General features: G+C 43.3%; 1 protein-coding gene across 2 annotated transcripts; it reads right to left on the bottom strand.

Annotated features, from left to right (window-relative positions):
- Nucleotides 1-4403: 4403 nt before the first annotated feature.
- On the bottom strand, nt 4404-20169 carry MSL1 (MSL complex subunit 1). Of its 2 annotated transcripts, none has more exons than XM_063959767.1 (8): nt 19383-20169; nt 16973-17202; nt 15925-16307; nt 13045-13109; nt 10922-10989; nt 10687-10811; nt 6604-6676; nt 4404-6514 (listed from the first exon to the last, which is right to left on the bottom strand). In XM_063959767.1, exons 1-8 carry the CDS (start codon nt 19839-19841, stop codon nt 6424-6426), a joined length of 1494 nt encoding a protein of 497 aa, XP_063815837.1. In that variant the 5' UTR covers nt 19842-20169; the 3' UTR covers nt 4404-6423. The 2 variants fall into 2 exon arrangements, 1 of the variants encoding a protein (XP_063815837.1); XR_010243775.1 differs by lacking the exon at nt 4404-6514 and adding an exon at nt 9292-9483.
- Nucleotides 20170-20465: the final 296 nt, after the last annotated feature.

The raw sequence follows: 20465 nt of genomic DNA, 5'->3' as shown, positions 1-20465 counted from the left end.
TTGTATGTACAGGTTCAAAGATTTCAGATTTAGAATAGGTCTTACCGAGCCGTCCGGCTTCGGTACCACAAATAGCGTGGAGTAATACCCCTTTTCCTGTTGTAGGAGGGGTACCTTGACTATCACCTGCTGAGAAAACAGCTTGTGAATGGCTTCCAATACCGTCGCCCTGTCTGAGGGAGACGTTGGCAAAGCAGACTTTAGGAACCGGCGAGGGGGAGACTTCTCGAATTCCAACCTGTAACCCTGAGATACTACCTGCAGGATCCAGGGGTCCACCTGTGAGCAAGCCCACTGCGCGCTGAAATTCTTGAGTCGACCCCCCACCGTTCCTGAGTCCGCTTGTAAAGCCCCAGCGTCATGCTGAGGGCTTTGCAGAACCCGCGGAGGGCTTCTGTTCCTGGGAAGGAGCTGCTTGCTGCCCTCTCTTACCCTTTCCTCTGCCTCGGGGCAGATATGACTGTCCTTTTGCCCGCTTCTTATAGGACCGAAAGGACTGCGGCTGAAAAGACGGTGTCTTTTTCTGTTGGGAGGGGGTCTGAGGTAAAAAGGTGGATTTCCCGGCAGTTGCCGTGGCCACCAAATCCGATAGACCGACGCCAAATAATTCCTCCCCTTTATACGGCAATACTTCCATATGCCGTTTGGAATCCGCATCACCTGACCACTGTCGTGTCCATAAACTTCTTCTGGCAGATATGGACATCGCACTTACTCTCGATGCCAGAGTGCAAATATCCCTCTGAGCATCTCGCATATAAAGAAAAGCATCCTTTAATTGCTCTAAAGTCTGTAAAATACTGTCCCTATCCAGGGTATCAATATTTTCAGTCAGGGAATCCGACCAGACCACCCCAGCACTGCACATCCAGGCTGAGGCGATGGCTGGTCGCAGTATAACACCAGTATGTGTGTATATACTTTTTAGGGTAGTTTCCAGTCTCCTATCAGCTGGATCCTTGAGGGCGGCCGTATCAGGAGACGGTAACGCCACTTGTTTTGATAAGCGTGTGAGCGCCTTATCCACCTTAGGGGGTGTTTCCCAGCGCGCCCTAACCTCTGGCGGGAAAGGGTATAATGCCAATAACTTTTTTGAAATTAGCACTTTTCTATCTGGGTTAACCCACGCTTCATCACATACATCATTCAATTCCTCTGATTCAGGAAAAACTACAGGTAGTTTTTTCACCCCCCACATAATACCCCTTTTTGTGGTACTTGTAGTATCAGAGATATGCAAAGCCTCCTTCATTGCCGTGATCATATAACGTGTGGCCCTACTGGAAAATACGTTTGTTTCTTCACGGTCGACACTAGATTCAGTGTCCGTGTCTGGGTCTGTGTCGACCGACTGAGGTAAAGGGCGTTTTACAGCCCCTGACGGTGTCTGAGACGCCTGGGCAGGTACTAACTGGTTTTCCGGCCGTCTCATGTCGTCAACTGATTTTTGTAATGTGCTGACATTATCACGTAATTCCATAAACAAAGCCATCCATTCCGGTGTCGACTCCCTGGGGGGTGACATCACCATTACCGGCAATTGCTCTGCCTCCACACCAACATCGTCCTCATACATGTCGACACACACGTACCGACACACAGCAGACACACAGGGAATGCTCTATTGATGACAGGACCCCACTAGCCCTTTGGGGAGACAGAGGGAGAGTTTGCCAGCACACACCCAAGCGCTATAATATATATGGGAACAACCCTATATAAGTGTTGTATCCTTATAGCAGCTTAAATATAGTAATATCGCCAAAAAAAGTGCCCCCCCTCTCTGTTTTACCCTGTTTCTGTAGTGCAGTGCAGGGGAGAGTCCTGGGAGCCTTCCTCACAGCGGAGCTGAGCAGGAAAATGGCGCTGTGTGCTGAGGAGAATAAGCCCCGCCCCCTATTTCGGCGGGCTCTTCTCCGGAGTTTGTGAGATCTGGCAGGGGTTAAATACATCCATATAGCCTCAAGGGCTATATGTGATGTATTTTTTAGCCATAAAAAGGTATTATACATTGCTGCCCAGGGCGCCCCCCCAGCGCCCTGCACCCTCCGTGACCGCTGTGTGAAGTGTGCTGACAACAATGGCGCACAGCTGCAGTGCTGTGCGCTACCTCAGGAAGACTGAAAAGTCTTCTGCCGCCTGCTTCTGGACCTCTTCCATCTTCGGCATCTGCAAGGGGGGTCGGCGGCGCGGCTCCGGGACCGGACTCCATGGCTGGGCCTGTGTTCGATCCCTCTGGAGCTAATGGTGTCCAGTAGCCTAAGAAGCCAATCCATCCTGCACGCAGGTGAGTTGACTTCTCTCCCCTAAGTCCCTCGATGCAGTGAGCCTGTTGCCAGCAGGACTCACTGAAAATAAAAAACCTAAAAACTTTTTCTAAGCAGCTCTTTAGGAGAGCCACCTAGATTGCACCCTGCTCGGACGGGCACAAAAACCTAACTGAGGCTTGGAGGAGGGTCATAGGGGGAGGAGCCAGTGCACACCACCTGATCCTAAAGCTTTACTTTTGTGCCCTGTCTCCTGCGGAGCCGCTAATCCCCATGGTCCTGACGGAGTCCCCAGCATCCACTAGGACGTTAGAGAAATTATATATATATATATATATATATATATATATATATATATATATATGTATATATAGATATATATATATATACTGCGCCTAAATTTAGTGCCCCCCCTCTCTTTTTTACCCTTATGTAGCTTGACACTGCAGGGGAGAGCCAGGGAGCGTCCTTCCAGCGGAGCTGTGAGGGAAAAATGGCGCCAGTGTGCTGATGGAGATGGCCCTGCCCCTTTTCCGGCGGACTTCTCCCGCTTTTTCTGGAATTCTGGCAGGGGTATTTTTACACCTATATAGCCTTCCTGACTATATATGGTGTAGATTTGCCAGCCAAGGTGTATTATATTGCCCTCAGGGCGCCCCCCCCCCAGCGCCCTGCACCCATCAGTGACCGGAGTGTGAGGTGTGCATGAGGAGCAATGGCGCACAGCTGCAGTGCTGTGCGCTACCTTGTTGAAGACAGAAGTCTTCTGCCGACGATTTTCCGGAACACTTCTTGCTTCTGGCTCTGTAAGGGGGCCGGCGGCGCGACTCCGGGACCGAACGATCGAGGTCGGGACCTGTGTTCGATCCCTCTGGAGCTAATGGTGTCCAGTAGCCTAAGAAGCCCAAGCTACCACCAGTTAGGTAGGTTCGCTTCTTCTCCCCTTAGTCCCTCGCTGCAGTGAGTCTGTTGCCAGCAGATCTCACTGTAAAATAAAAAACCTAAAATATACTTTCTTTCTAGGAGCTCAGGAGAGCCCCTAGTGTGCATCCAGCTCAGCCGGGCACAAGATTCTAACTGAAGTCTGGAGGAGGGTCATAGTGGGAGGAGCCAGTGCACACCAGTTAGACCTAAAGCTTTCTTTATAGTTGTGCCCAGTCTGCTGCGGAGCCGCTATTCCCCATGGTCCTTACGGAGTCCCAGCATCCACTTAGGACGTCAGAGAAACTGGTAATAAATAATAAACTTACTGAGATTTAAGTGCCACGTTTAGATGATTTCCTTAGCCACGATTTTTCATAGCTACCAATGATGGGTGGCTTTGACAAACGGATTTTAAACACGTAATAGTAAATTAATGCTAAACCATAGTAATATTTCCCATTGCCCTTTGAAATCGATTGGCAGGGTTGTAAACCAGATGGATAATAAATCTACCCATTAAGCGCAGATATACTAAGCCTTGGGGTGTGATAAAATGGAGAGAGATAAAGTACCAGGCAATCAACTCCTAACTTCCATGTTACAGGCTGTGTTTGAAAAATGTCAGGAGCTGATTTTATCTTGCTCCACTTCATCACTCCAAGGCTTAGTACATCTGTTCCCATGTCTTTTATAGAATCAACTCACTCTACTCCCAAATTTGAGGGCAGTTTGCACATATGCATTCATTAACAAGATGTGCTATTAGCCTAGTACAACTTATATTGATGAGACCTATAAGATTGTTCAAAGAAACCAAGTAAGTATAGTCTCCAAACTGCAGAAAAATATATGCAGGGATTCAATTTCTGGCAGTAGCAAGAGCCTTGCACTTAGGTCGAGGACCTGGAAAATGGATGTCCTTTCAGTGACGTGAGCAAAGCACATTACTAAACAAAACTAAATAAAATAATAATAATCATAATAATATGGAAAAAGTTGTCAAAAGATTAATGCCCCATAATTATTTTTCCAGTTTTATTGTTTGAAATAATAAAAAAAAATGGTTTAAAAAAAAAAAAAGTTTTTCAGTGCCCAAAACGTTCCCATAGAACTTCCATAAACACTATTGTAATTTAAACTGGAAAAAAAAACCCTCAAAATTAAATCTCCCCAAGCTCCTATTTACAAAGAAAAAAAAATAAAAAGACAAAATTTCTCCCAAGACATTACTTGTTTTAAAATATTTACAATGAAACAAATTTTTACACATTAGAAAAAGAAAAACAGAACTTGAACTGTGAGAAAGATGAATAGTTTGCAACGATGTAAACTGGTTTTCACTGTGAGGACGTATAGTTCAGGTGTGACCCCGTTGTCTGTAGATCAATGCAATGCAGGCCCTTCTGGCATTGAATGGGTATGTGGCTTTTTCTCTAACAGTGTTAAAATATTTGTTAACACTGCTGCTATCTTGTAGACGAGGCGGTCTGGATTGTCACTTTCCACGTACATAAGGGCCGTTTCAGACAACTTGTCTTACATCATGACGATGCCAACTTGGATAGGGACGATAAATGCTCTCTCTCGTGGACCACAGGACGAGTTTTCTGCTGTCAGCAATTTTACGTAACATTACGGCTCTCTAGATTTCAGCCCTCACCTACACAGTGGAAGCAGCCATTTTGTAGTCTGTTAATTCACTAAGACATGAAGGACTTTGTGCCTTACACTATAACAAGTCAGTGTATTATGACTGACGGACAGCAACCCTGTAAAAATTGGTTAAGCACACAAAATTACTGCTTCCACTATATCTAGGCGATAGGTGCACAAAATGTGAAGTACTGTTGACAATTAAATACAGTCTAAATCCACTGACTTGAAAGGACAGAATTGCTAGAGAGGGCAATGAATGAAAGCAAGAATGGAAGTACACAATGTGGAAATTATAGATGTGATGAGATGCTTTGCTTATTTCCTGTACAAATTATGTAGAGAACAGTAGAGAAGGAACCGATATGCTAGGATCACATGTACGGGAAGCCATTCCATAAAGGGATAACAAGCATATAGACAGGTCAGGCAAGGAGCAGAGAAAGAAAAAAGCAAATAAAAACAAACAGATAGCAGTAACAATATGTTATAGGAACACCAGTTTCATTTGGAGCTGGAAAAATGGTAAACAGAAGAGTTTATGCAAAAGGGAAAAATATACTTTTGCTTCTGGTTAACTAAAAATACGAAGAATCGTTATGTGCTACGATCTGTAGCAGAAAAGAGGATACAGTCATAGGGGCAAAAAGGTCTCAGACTTTTGCCAAGTGGTTCTGCCGACTGTGGTAGCCACAGTCACATGACATAAGATGCAGTGAGCAGGTGGCTTTGAAACTAGATTCTAGTCAGCATGCTTGTTCACAACAAAGGGCAGATTGTATTGGTTTGGGCAAGACATCACTAGTATGGTAGAACTTTAGAGATGGAGAAGAAATGACAGGAAGTTTATAAGCTAGCAGACAGTAGCTCATGTTAAGGGTAGAGGTGGTTGGTGCCTGCTAGAGCTATTTTTAGGTGGGCGTTAAGCAGGCTAGAAAAAACCCTGGCCAATTTGCATTGAACCACCCTGAGGAAACAATGTTCGGGATATGAAAGCCTTCCATAATTTCCTAGGATTGTCCAATTTTCATTTAACCAACTGCTGATTCTCATAAAATAATAGGACCATGCCCCTATAAAAGGTTTTGCATGAAGTAACAAGTATGGGGGGGCTATTATAGACTGATTTAAACACATTGTGAATGTGCCCGTTTTCTGTTCCAAGAACACTGGATCCCTATTCATGTATGTTCAGGTATTGCAATGTTATATATGCAGAATGAAGGGTGTTAACAAGTAAAAGGAAATGCTAGGTTAGGTAAGCAAGACATTACAATGAAGAAAGGGCATGAAAACTGAACTCCCCACAGACTAGGCAGTAAAGATAATACAAATGAGCAATTCAATTTATGTAAAAAAATAATTGACAATATTTCTTCTCCAGAAGCAATTAAAGAGATTTAGTTTAGTTAACTTGGTCTAACAATACACCATTAAATCGGGCGATCCTGTGACTGAACTTTCACAGCCAGCGGGGTGTGAAACAAATTGCAGGCCACACGAGGTTATTTTGTATACATCAACTTGCAGTGCATATAATTCAATATTTAAACGTTGTCACAAGACATGGGTTCCCAGTCTATTTACGGGGTGTCCTGTGTGGAGTCTGCTTCTTCTGCATTTCAATGCGGCATCGACTCCGCTCATCAAGCCAGGGGAGCTCAAAATTCCTTAAGGGAATAGAAGATGATAATATAAGTAAAGAGAAAATAAATTGGGTAAGAAGGAAATTAAAGTTAATTATCTACTGTGTACTTACTGTGGTGTTATTTTGGGCAAGGGGCGTCCAAATGACACAACAGGGAGGTAGGGGGTGATCATCACAGATTCCACTGCGGAAGTAGTAATGAAGAGTCAGCACAAGAACATTAGGATATTATAACAGTTTGGAGAACAATAGTTTTAACAAGCCTAAGAAAGTATATAAGCTAGTCCAGAGGTTCTCAAACACGGTCCTCAAAGCACCCCAATGGGCCTTGTTTTAGTTATATCCATGGCTCAGCACAGATGGTTAAAGCAAATTCATTGAGGTGCTGTGGCCAAGCATGGATATACCCAAAACCTGGACCTTTGGGTTCCTGCCTTGAGGACCGCATTTGAAAACCTGTGAACTAGTCAAAAAAATGGACAAAACAACAAGACAAAACAATAGCACATAAACAATGATATACAAAAAAACGTTGATGAAAGATTAATAGGAATATACATTTGGAGTCTCCAACATATTTAAAATCCTTAATTGTGAAATGCTGAAAAAGCATTTGATCACACTGCTTGGCCATTCATGTTTAGGGTTCTTTAGTTTGATGGGTTTCAGAGGGAAATTCTAGAACGCCAATGCAGCATTATATAACAGCCTAAGAGCTTCACTGTTTGCTCCTCTCTCTACTACCAATGGCACCCCGGCAGGGATACCCTTGGACACCATTAGTTATAGAACCCTTGACTGCAAAGATTCTGGCCAATCCACACATAAAAGGGGGTCAAGGTGGGTCCTACTGACCATAGCAGATGTGACCTCTTCACTTCCCCACTTATTTAAAGAGATTGAAGAAAATGGCAGCCACTCTGGGTATAAAATGAACCAACAGAAAACAGAGGTCTTAGACTTTTATATTCTTAAAGAAAGGGTACACAATGCAAGAAATTTAACTGCGCTCTACCCCTGATGTTCATATGTCTCAATCTGTTTAAATCGGAAATACCTGTGCTGTTTCTTAGCTTGAGATCAATAATACCAGTGAGTGGAAAAGTATAACTAAAAGGTGTTTTATTGATTGCTAATTGGACAGGGTATGCGTTCCAAACAAAGTCCAAATGCTGTCCTTCTCTTAAGTGAAAGTCCAACAAGCTCTTTCTATTACTGAAAGTGCCCTTTTTGATGCAAGGAGTAATAACTTCAAAACGTCCTTTTCCTAGTAGTAGTTCACATTGAATTGACACTCTTTGATCCTTAATGAAGTAACAGAGACCGGCGTCCCGTGTCTCTGTTGAGGTCTAGTGGATTAAAGTCCTTACCGTTGCGGCCGTGTTAGGAGACAGGATTCATCAGTGATAGAACAATATATCCAATGGAGAGCACTAGATATTTTAACATACAAGAAGGAATTAGGGAACACACTTTTTTTTTTACATTTACTAGGTTAGACTGGGGACTAGAACTAAGGGATTCAGAAAGGGCACTTTCAGTAATAGAAAGAGCTTGTTGGACTTTCACTTAAGAGAAGGACAGCATTTGGACTTTGTTTGGAACGCATAACCTGTCCAATTAGCAATCAATAAAACACCTTTTAGTTATACTTTTCCACTCACTGGTATTATTGATCAAAAGCTAAGAAACAGCACAGGTATTTCCGATTTAAACAGATTGAGACATATGAACATCAGGGGTAGAGCGCAGTTAAATTTCTCACATTGTGTTCTTGCATTGTGTACCCATTCTTTAAGACTGTAACAATAGGGACTGGACATCCCCTGAACTTGCAGCACACCCCGACCCAGCTAACACCTAACACCTCAGTGCGCAGATTACCATCACCTGTTCTAATTCTTAGACTTTTATATGTCAAGAGATATTAAACACACACTGGCGCAAACCTTTCCTTTTCAGTGACATCGGTGCCAGATTAAAGGAGTCCATAGCACAAAAACTTATCACCAAATGTTTAAAGCCAAGTATACAAAACTACTAGTTCAATTTAAGCCCAGAATAAGACTCTGGAGTGGCCGTTATATTTCATAGATTGGCCAGATCAATGATTTATTACCACAATTACTTTACTTATTTCAAACCCTAACTGTGAGGGTTTTCCCATAGGTTTCCAAATATCTCCACCATATTACCTCCCAATTTCTATTGTTATTTAAAAAAAATAAAAAATAAAAAGAGAGCACACTACAGTAAGGAGTAATCTTTTACAGAGATCCACACTGAGCGAAGGTTTGGGCATCCCAAATTTTTAACTTTATTACTTGGCAGCCAGACTCACCCACTCGTCTTATGGAACCAGCCCAAATCAGAGAATTTGGCCAACAATTGAAGCAGGAGTGCTGGGAATGGAATATGCATGTGGTGGAGCTGCCCGAAGCTTACTCCCTTTTGGAATGAGATAAGGGCTTGTTAATTCCATAGTAGGCTTGAATATGCCTCTAAACTCCAAATACTTTCTCTTGCCACGGAGCATCCCATATGCCACTCGCCAACAAAAATTGATTAGACACATACTAATGGCGGCCACATGTCAGATAGCATCATTTTGCATAAGTGGGAGATTTTAGCCACACTGTGGCATATACATTCTATGAAATACATTACTAGTATTTTGCTCGACTCCTCTAAGAACTTCTCTAAAACCCAAGACCCACGGTCATCACATGTTCCTCTGGCATTTTCCTGACATCTTAGCAGACCCACTATACTTGCCCATTACATTCTCGAACTTCATACATTGATAAAATCCATTTGAGGCTTCGGATGGGTCTAGCGGGGCCAAATCCACCCTCCACTCCTCACTTTTCTCTTTTGTTTTTTCTATTTCTCCATACCCTCCTTTTCTCTCTCTTTAGCCTGCAGTTGGCCATCCCGCAATATTTTCTTTGCTTCTTTCTTTCAAGCTTTATAATTTCTCTTCCTATTTACCTTTGTTAAAATTGGATGAATTGACTGTTTTATTAGCCTGTATTATGTTACCTTGGTGAGAATAAACTTTAATATTTCTATTTTTCTTAGGTTTTTTATGAACAGACATTGTTTTGCACTCTTTACCATGCAAGGTTTAGGTTTACTTCAATTATATTATATGCCCTGTTATTATTGACCTCTGCATAGGTCTGTTCTGTTATGTCTCTCAATCACTGAATAAAATAATAATTTAAAAAAACCCAAAAAACCTTTATTGTGGAGTTTACTGCTCTCATAATAATCATTGTTTTCAGCCATGCCCGCCCCCCCCCCCAAAGATGTACATATACGACTCGGTTAAAGGAAGCGAGTGGTGGCATTTTATGGAATTGACCATTACTTATTATGATGCAATCTGCAAATTCACTGCAAATTTGTGACTGTCTGCAGATGTGAGGAATGTTACTTTTCCACAGTGAACGGATGAGCTTTGTTCTGAAATTGCATCACTAGTTCTTAAACACATGGCTTTATTAACATGAATATTCGCTCACTGCACAAAATGGCTGCCTCCACTCTGTACACTGTAAAGACGGCATGCTATTTTGGCAGTCATTATTTGGCCTGTTTCTAAGTATATCAGTATCCTTCTGAAGGAAGACTCTGCAGTTTCATGCATTTATCTAAAGGGTTAACTAAAGGGGGGTACTCACGGGAGAGATGTGCGCTGAGTGATCTTAACACAGACCACTCAGCACACATCTCTCTCCCCGCTCAGCACAGCGCGATGTGCTGAGCGAGGGGGAAAGCCGATGGGGTGCCGCTCACTTCACACAACGGTGAAGTGAGTGACCCGCTAGATTGAGCCTGCATGCAGGCTCAATCTAGCACCGGCGATAGCGATGCGCGGGGCCGCGCATCGCTATCGCTGGAGGGCATACACACGGCAGATCCGTGCTTAAAATCTAAGCAATCTAGCAAGATTGCTTAGATTTTAAGCACGGATCTCTCCGTGTGTATGCCCCTTAACACTATTCTGCAAAGATGCAAAGTGTTATTTAACAGCATAGGTGTGACAATGTTATAGGATGGGAACTTTAATTCACAATGTGATGTTATGAGCAGAGAAAGCGAATACACACAAAATATATGTATAAAAACCAAACAAAAATAAAAATAAAATGTAGATTATAGTAAGATAATCAAAACACCAAAAATGACCTTCATCAGGATCTGGAAAGAAAGAGGTAACCTCTGGCTCACTCTCCTGATTCCCTTTCTTTTTGAACATCCTCAGCTGCAGTCGCTGTAATATCCTCTGCTCACGGATCCGCTGTATATCCCACCTTTAGAAAAGAAATACAAATGAATGTACACCTGCATGTTGTCTCTCGGGGGAAACGTAAGTGTATAAACACACAAACACGTACATACAAATAAAGCCTGAAACCCTCACCTTTTTCTCCTCTTTTCATCTAGCTCTAACTTGGCATGTCTTTTAGCGAACACTGCGTCATCCAAATTCTGAAAAGATACCAGGTTATAGGCACATGGTAGAACATAAACATAGTAGCTACCAGTTATCACCTATAAACTACATTAACACCTAGTCACAACAATTTACGCACCTAGCGATATCCCCCTATTGCACCATTTTTCTCAGGGCGACATAGTTAAGGGCATTACAGACGGGGAGATGTGGAGGGAGATGTGTGCTGAGCGAACCGCTCAGTACACATCTCTCCCCACAATCAGCACAGCGCGATGTGTGCTGAGCGAGGGGGACCGCTCATTTCATGAATGATGTGCTAGATTGTGCCTTCATGCAGGCCAATCTAGCACCGGCGATAGCGACGCGAGGGGCCGCGCATCGCTATCGTTGGGGGGCATACACACAAGAGATCCGTGCTTAAAATCTAAGCAATCTAGTCAGATTGCTTAGATTTGAAGAACAGATCTCTCCGTGTGTACCCCCCTTTAGTTAGATGAGCCACAATCTGAAAGGAGGAGGATGGTGTTAGAAGTTAGACCAATCATAAACTAAAGTCATCAAACTTTTGCTAATTCTACATTACAGAAATGGGAAGGGGAAATACCAAGCTAGCAGATTTTATAAAACTAGGTGGTAATGCATCTTAAAGTACTGCAAATTACTAAATAAGGACAAATAGCTTATGTAAGGAAAATGCTTGTAACACACCTACATTTTCCACAGAAAGCTAGACTCTCAGAAGAAAGAAAGTTATTGAATTTGTTTGTCTATCATACTACAGGCAGAAACATTCAATAACATATAGCCAATAAGAAGCTGACTTGTCAGCTGACACTCCATTCATAACATCCCAGGCCTTAAATCATAAACAATTCAAACCTAACAGGCCCTAGACACTGGGCAATATTACTGAAAGATATGAATGATCTCGTTCATTAATGAACGAGATACCGTTCCCATCTTTCAGTGTGAAGGCACCAGTGATGAACGATGCGCGGCCCCGCGCTCATTCATCGTTGGTGCCCCGTCGCTTGTGCACTGCTATGGAGCCGGGTGACGGGGGGAGTGAAGAAACTTCACTCCCTCTGTCACTGCCCCCCCCCAGGTCGCCCATATCTGCCGTCGGGCAGCTCGTTGACGCATCGCATAGGGTGTAGGGCCCATAACTGTTTCCGGTCATATTATTAAAGATTCTGCTGGGTAAGGGTTCATATGGGAAAATAAATCTTACCCAACTAAGGTTATATTTACACACAAAAGAGCTATGTGCAATCACTAGATAGCCTTTCATTTTTATTTGAAAAATCTATATTAGGGGTGGTCATCAACCATCGATGGTCTGATGGCAAGCAGTACCTCCTACTAATGGGAGGTCACTGAGGGTAAAACATCAGTGGCTGTCCACTGATGGCGACTGCTGGCCCCACTATGTGCACATGTGGGGTACAGGAGTATCATCAATGATTGTCAATGGCCATCGCTAATCTATATACTATGTTCTTATGATATATTCAGTTGTCACCCACTGTACTTCTAAGGGGGTGTACACACAGATATTTTCTTTCGATTTTGACTATATAGTCAAAATCGCAAGAAAAGTTAGTGCAGATCAAGGTGAAAGTCACCTTGCGATCCCGATTCGATCCCGATGCGTGGTGCCGCCAGGTCGGCATCGCAAGAAAAGATAGACTGTGTAGGCAAGTCAATCCTTGCTAGATCGGTGTACTATCTAGTTCATCTCACATGTCAATGACATCTCACATAAGCCAAAATCGTAAGTACACATAGTCCATATCTCAAGAAAAGTTAGTCAAAATCTGTACTATCTGGGCTCCGGGGAGTTCAAGGGAAATTGCAAGTGAAAATCGGTCATAGCAAGGATCTCACCGTGCACCCATGTAGCAAATTGGTGGGTTACCTACTTTTATTACCTGATAACTCTGAGGTGTGTCCAGTCTAACCTTACAGAGTGCATACAGTCAGCTCTGTCCTGTACCTTGTGCACACAAACACTCACTTCTGTAGGATTTGCCATTTGCTACATGAAGGGGGTATTTCATTATGCCCTTATGTTACGAAAGTCTTACCTCTGGTACATCTGATGCACTCAAGTCCTGCAAAGGCTCTATAGGATGTTCTCTCCATGAAGGAACTAGAAAAAAGAGAAAGTATAGAATACATAGAAGATTAACATTTCTGTAACACTATGTGGCTCAGAGTAGGACTAAGTTCAGAGTTCATCACTCCTCATATCTAAGTAGCTCTTTACAAAACATTTATCCCATGAAGCAACTGTCTTGCAACATTATGTGATGAATACATCCTCTTACAACATCACTGCAAAAATACTAAGCATGGTTGTTTCCCTTTTTACATTCTAGCAATAAAAATAAATTATACTGAATCATTATTTATTTAATTTAAGTATTTGTAAAACTCTACTTTTTAGGAAAAAAAGGTAGAACAGATGACTTGTGCAATGTTCAACGACTTAATCTGCACCAGTTATTCGATCATTTATTTTAGCCACAATAAATGACTGCTTCATCTTTTTTAAAGTCTATGGCTATTGCTTCCACATTTATGAGCATAGATGAAAAAATCCAGAGAATAAGCATGTTGTGTACACACTGTGAAGACAGGCATTTTGTAGTCTTAACCAAGATTCTGAAAAACTACAGCCTCCATTACACAGGAAACTAGTGGCGTCACTAATATACGACACATTCATGACCACTAGTCCCAAGTGACTAAAAATGCAGCCACCAAACCCTTTACACAAACAGATCAATCAATGCCCATGTCTCACAAATACATAGGTATCTTGAGAAGGCTTCAGACAAATGATACCTCCTCCCAGACATTGGAAGAAATAACAGTAAACCTGAAGTCGCATACATCAGGTACACTGAGGGTTCTATTCATGAAGCAGCGAAAAGAGTGGAGAAAAGGACCAGTGGAGAAGTTGCCCATGGCAACCAATCAGCTTTGAAGGAAGCCTTTATCAAGTACCTTCTATAAAATATAAGGGAGATGCTGATTGGTTGCCATGGGCAACTTCTCCACTTGTTTGTTTCTCCACTGTTTTCACGTCTTCATGAATAGAACCCTGAATCTTTAAACATTTTAACGCCCAGTTTGATAGAAACCCCTAATTTGAGTCAAGAACATTCATTCTACCAAAATAGGTTAACACTATATATAAGTCTGATTTAAACATTTCTAGTGTTTAATCCTGTAATGTTTTCAAAGGAGAAGCGGAAGCTTGCACATACATTACAGGAGCAATTGCAGTTATTTGTTACATTTTAACTGAACTGCTCCTTCCCTTCTGTGGAACTCCAGAGACTTCTTGCTGAAACTATTATTCTTGGGAGATATCTTTCATTTCCATCAACTAGCTCAAAGAAAAAAAAAAAAAAAAGAGCTGGTTCGCCATCCTAAAAAAAACTGTTACATGAGCGTGAGCAGGTAGACAAATAGGAAGCTGCACAGTCACACTCCACCAGACTGTAGTGGCAAAGCAGAGGAGTGCTGGGAAAATTCTTTCAGCATGCTGGTCATACTGCTGCACTATGTAACAGGAGCGAGTCAATCAAAAGTGAAATAGGAACAATGAAAAAAAAAAAAAAAAAACAGCTTTAGATAGTACCAGGCGGACCAGAAAAAAAAAAACAAGCGATGTTCATATAAAAATACCTACAAGAACATACCCCCTTAAACACTTTCTTCTTTAAGTTTTCACACGATTTGTAAAAAAAACAAATAGATTATGAATTCTAAGCTGAAATAAGATATTGGAGCTAAATCATATACAAACTCCGGTACCAGTTATTCTGTTGAAGAAGCAAATGGTAAATAGCATGTCTCTGTAGTAATCCCTGTCCTAGCCTAAAACAAAGACATAATAAAGAACACACACATATATAATCTTTATAACCCCCGCTCAATGATGTGATGGTTGACATCATGGTTGTTGCAAACCCTACAAAACGGAGTAAAGCGTGAAACAAAAATAGATTTACATGCAGACTAATCTGCATACTAAATTGTACAAGTATGGGGCTTACTAGGAGTGGAATATTTTATAATGATTCAGATCATGAACAAGTGCTTAACGGTCACTCCCCTGACTCCTCTTAAAGGAGAACTTCAGTCTCCAACAAACTTTTGCCACTCCCCATCATCTCAAACAGGTTGTCCCTCCCATCTGATGATGCTAACCAGCCCCTTGCCATTTGTCCAAAACTAATCACTGGTGGCCCTGTCCATTCCATGTTTTCTCTCAGTTGGGGGGGGGGGATATATAAAAAAATAAAAATAAAAACAACACTGGAACTGACTCACACTGAGTCTCAGCTGACTGTGACACACAACATCAAGTGAAAGGACAACAAGGACCCGATACACAGAGCCAGACCCAGTCACACAGGTTTTGGCGAATCCAAGTACCCAGGGGCCAGAGATCTCAGTACAAGCAGACTTAAGGTGATTGGACATTATGTGGTCAATTGAAATCTAAAATACAAGGCCAGTTCGGCCCTCTCTGAATATTATCCTGACTTCAGGATAAACAAAGCAGTGTGGGGAGACAAACAGTGATGAGTATTGGGCAAACGGTAGTTGTCTCTGGGAGGGACTCTGCATTTTAATTTGTTGAGGGAAGGGAAATTAGAGGTCTCCTTATACAATTTTTTTTTTTTTTTTTTTAAAAGGTCACCAGACGTCAACATATTGGGGGTAAACAGCATTTGTTAGCCAATAAAAAATTATATCACTTTTATTCAACTTTTATCTTGTTGCAATTCCTTAAACATATGAAAGTTGAAAGCATATAACAGGCTGACTCTTCAAAGAAATGGATAATATAGCCCCTAAAATATTCAAGTTCTCTGTACCATGGGATAATAGAAAACCAGGAGCAATTTCTCCACCCCAGTGTACTTAGGGAAAGAATGGCCTCTTACTTGCCACACACTCTTCTTTCTTGGGGGAGGGTTCCCTCAGCGGGGAAGGAGGTGGCTGATGCCACCGGCTTAGATACATGTCCGTGGTGGCGAGGTAGGGTAGAGAATCTACTTCGCCAGGGTTTAGGTCACTGTCCTTTATTGAGGCTGTTGCAGAGGTGCCCCACGCAGACCTCAGGTGAGCATCTACTGGAGATTGTGAGTGCTCAGAAGTCTCTTTGCTACGCAGCTCTCGCTGACAGGCCATCTCAGACACCGAGCCCCCAGGCTCTGTATCCTGTGTTTCTGTCGGCAACCGAGACATCTTGCCCTTTAACTTTGAGAGGTTAGAAGACAATCTCTTCACAGGAGTCCTGTGTTCTGCGCTACCAAAAGCAGATTTCCTAGATGGTGGAAAGAAAAGAGTTAGGCTTGAAAAACATATACTTACTTTGACATTGTGTGTAGTGCTTACAAAAATCTAACACAAAATAAATAATTTTTTCCCCATGGACTCGTCACTCATACTTCAGGTTCTTGACCCATACGAATGGAGATAACATAATGTACAAGGCAAGTTATATAATGCTGTCTGATCCCAATGAAAGTGAAATGCCGCTCTCCTTGTATAATAGAAATGTGATGAACTTCCCTTCACGTTTAGAAGTCAATTCTAGAATTAGCATTACAGCAGAGAGCTATAGTAAGTGGTACAAAGCAATAGGATAAGGATTACCTTACTGTACACTAATGTCACTTCAAATGGACCAAAGGGGCATGGAAAAGATCTCAAAGTAATAGGATATCCTATTAAATATTATTGTGGCTGTATTTTCCCATTATGTGTTTTAGTAACTTACATTTTATACTATCATCCCTCCCCACGCTGCAACTATGTGAATGGGGTGCAGGATATTCCCAGCACTATCGAAGCTTAATATGTTTGGGTGGCCATCAGGCCTGAATAATATTCAAAGTATCCGTTTATCTGTCCAAACCGGCAGAGGCTCAACACACAATTTATTGAATCTCAGCTGCAGTCAAGGTGAAATTAATTTCTAATACACACCTTTTGTGACCTTTTGCATTTCGGCCATAGGAGAAGGGTTTTGGGTTAAGGCCTGAAAGCCGAGGGGAGGCCTCTGGGGGAAACTCCCCACCCCCTGCACTCTCTGGAAGGGGTGCCTCTGGCATGTCGACTGCCGACTCTCGGCTTTGAGACGTGCGCTGTTTATCCTTCTCACTGTCCTTTCTGACCAACTGCATACGTCTTTCCATCCGCTCAATGCGGGCCAGAAGCTGTGGAGAACAAATAGAAGTATTGGAACATTTATTAGTATTAGAGGAGGGATAGAACAAAATGGAAACAAGGTGAACAAATAAACATTTTCTATGTAGAACATAAAACAAACAAAATACATACATACATACATACATACATACATACATACATACATACACACACACACACATACTATTAGATAGAAACATTAGCATGTTTCTTTACCTTGAATCCTTCCATTTATAGACTACAATATAGACTGGGCAGCAGAACAGTACTCTTTACAGGTATTACACGTCTGTGTGCAGAAGACTGCTACTTAAAGGCCCTATCCTCATTCAAAAAAAAAAAAAAAAATTGAGTGGGGTCAGGTAGCACAAGAGATTCCAAGCATGGAGGTGTCTACTTCCATGCTTAAATAGGTTAAGTAGTTATAGATCAAGTTGTGCAGACACACCAGCAGAAATACGAGGAGGAGGAGGATGGGGTGTATTAAGGTGTTTTAGGGGGTTGGGGTGGAGGTAAATTAGTTGTAAAGAAGAGACAGTCTGAGGGAAGAAAAGAAAAGCAGACATTCACAGAGCAGCCATATATAGTCTGCATTGCACCAAATCACTGTGTGAGTGTCTGTGTTAAGACAGACACCTATAACAACCAGAAGACATGCTAAGGAAGACACATTTGCCCAACTACTGGAGGGTGCAATATAAAAACACAAACAGGTGTTAAAATGAATGAAACAAATATCTGATCATAGGATATATAATAAAAAATGGTCCCCTTGCAATATGCAGTCTAGAGGAAGGAAATGAAAGCCAAAAAAAAAAAAAAACCTCACTGCAAAAGCTTAAACATTTATCAGATTGCATTCGTGGTCCCTGCAGATATTTGGCTGTAGAAGTGTTAACAATTAGCAGATATTCAATCTACAGTCAAAGGGCCCAAAACAGATTGAAATGCTAGGAGATGCAAGCTCCTATAGCAGTGCAGGGGTTAAGGGGGCAGAAATTTCACTTATATATACATATATAAATATACACACAAGCTGCAGCAGACTTGCGGATTCTATTAACCATTACTGCTAATGCGACCCAATTCTTGCTGGTCATGTTGCAAATTAAAGGGGAAAAACAATAATAATAATCCAGACTCCTGATTCCACCAAACCTTAAATCCATGGTATCCCATCCTCCTTTCCGTTGCCATGGCAGCCCATTTAAACCGCCACCCCCCCTCCAACGCCATGATGGTCTTGTGTGATTCTCATGAATGTGTATAGAGTGGAGGGGATTTGTAAAGAAAAAAGGAGGAGGGCAATGAGAGGGAAAAAGGGGGGCTGGAGAGAAATGGTGAGGGAGGTGGCATTACCTCAGCCTGCATGGGTCCTTCCTATGGAGGGCTGGCAAGGCAGATTCTCTAGCATTACAGCATGCAAGCTCAAACATCCACTCCATAGCTCCCTCTCCCCCCTCACAAGCATCCTTTCCCCCTCTCCACTACAATATCCCTTCTCTTCCAACCCCCCACAACCTCCTACCCCCGGTCTAGCCACAAGATGCATTGATTATACAAGTACTGGCCGTCCCACAGGAACATGTAGGTCTATCAGAAAACTTTATAATAGATGCTGGATCATAGCTATTTATAGTACTAATGCCAACATATAGGAGCAATCTTTCAAGAAATGTCATAGCCCAGTTGTAATAAAAAAACAAGACATACACATACTGTTGTCTAATATAATAGTGATCACTGGAAGCCACAGTAAAGGGAAACATGTAGATTGCCAACAATACTCCATACACATGACTAGCTGCAGGAAGAGACTGTGAAGGAGATGGAATGAGAATTTACTCCTCAAAAATGCCAAAGCCCTGACCGCTTTTTGGAGGGTACACATACACACTGTATGGGGGTACCAGCTAGCATGCAAACTGCGGTTCATTAAACGCTTGCTGACTGCAGGTACACACACACACACGTTACTGTACAGATGTGTAGAGACACACATACATGTATGTACACACTGCCATGTATCCCAGGTGTGTGCCTGGGGTAACAAAGCACACGGGGTCTGTGGGAACAGCACAATGACACATCACAGCCGCCTCTATTGCGATCACCACTCGCAGGCCTCGTCCCCACTCTCCGTTTTTCCCGGCTAGCGGCACCGTCCCCCCGGCGGCCGTTATCTTACCGTGTCCTTCTCAGCCCGGAGCTCCCCGATCTGCCGCTCCCGCTCCTGTATGCGATGCTGCTGCTGCTCGATTAGGTCCAACTGCAGGAGGACAATCTGTTTGAGGCAGGCCCCGGGACCGGCGCCCCCTCGCAGCGGCGGCCTCCAACGCGGGCCGGCCGGGGACGTAGAGCTCGAGGCCGGGGCCTGGCCTTGCCCCGTGGCCGCCGTGGTAGCTGCCCCGGCCCCGGTCACCGCCGCCCCGGCAGCTCCCCCAGCCCCCTTATCCGCCAGGGCCCCCGCTTCACAGCCAAGCTTGCCGCAGGGATCGCTGAGCCCGGCCTGACCCTTCCCCTGCTCTCCAGCCCAACTGTCAGGCTGCGGCCTACTCCGGCCCGCAAGCCCCGAGCTTTCCTGAAGCTCTTCCCCCGGCGAGGGGTCTTCGTGCCTCGGGCGGCACACACTGCCTTTCATACTCATGACTCCTCCTCGGGCCCGGCATCCTCCTGCAGCCTCGAGTGAGGGGAGGAGGCCGAGGCCCCCGGGGCGCAGTGAACAGGGAACCGAGGAGGAGGAATCAGTACAAGATGGCGGCGGCTGCGGGGGGAGGGCGGCTGGTGGCTACAGCTGGGTATGTATAGGAGAGAGAGAAGGGAAGAAAGCTGCTCATAGCCGCGGCGGCGGCACTGCTGCATGCACACACTGGGGAGAGCTGCCGTGTCATGTACAGACTTCTACCTATACATCTGCATGCTACACTGTACTGTGCACAGCCAGGGAGGGTGTGCTGCTGCTGTGCTGTGTTATGGGGCGTATATAGATTATAGCCAGCACCACCCTGTGTAGAGTGATGCAGGGGGGAGTGAGGTGTGGACTTATTTACATGGAGGATCCTGAGTGCTGGAGAGTAGGTCTGAGGCTCTGATTACTAGTACCAACAATCCCATCAGGCATAAACGTGCAAAACTCTGCATTCACATAGTGGAAGGTCATATGTTCTACATGATACTAGTCAAAGATGACCCCCCCTTTTATTCTGACTATACTTCAGTTTTACATTGTGGCTATTATTGTTGACACCGCATATTTATATTACAATCCCAA

The sequence above is a fragment of the Pseudophryne corroboree genome, chromosome 3, assembly GCF_028390025.1.
Source record: "Pseudophryne corroboree isolate aPseCor3 chromosome 3, aPseCor3.hap2, whole genome shotgun sequence".
Lineage (NCBI taxonomy): Eukaryota > Metazoa > Chordata > Amphibia > Anura > Myobatrachidae > Pseudophryne > Pseudophryne corroboree.
The sequence above is the reverse complement of the archived record's forward strand: the minus strand, read 5'-3'. Positions and strand labels throughout refer to the sequence as shown.

What these genes read in the sequence shown, in the direction of transcription:
- MSL1 (XM_063959767.1), bottom strand. Translation starts at nt 19,841, where the DNA reads ATGAGTATGAAAGGCAGTGTGTGCCGCCCGAGGCACGAAGACCCCTCG. An exon ending in GATGAAAAGAGGAGAAAAAG is followed by an intron (nt 10,812 to 10,921) that starts GTGAGGGTTTCA and finishes TCTTTTCTAAAG; the next exon opens with GTGGGATATACAGCGGATCC. An exon ending in CTTTCCAGATCCTGATGAAG is followed by an intron (nt 6,677 to 10,686) that starts GTCATTTTTGGT and finishes CTACTTCCGCAG; the next exon opens with TGGAATCTGTGATGATCACC.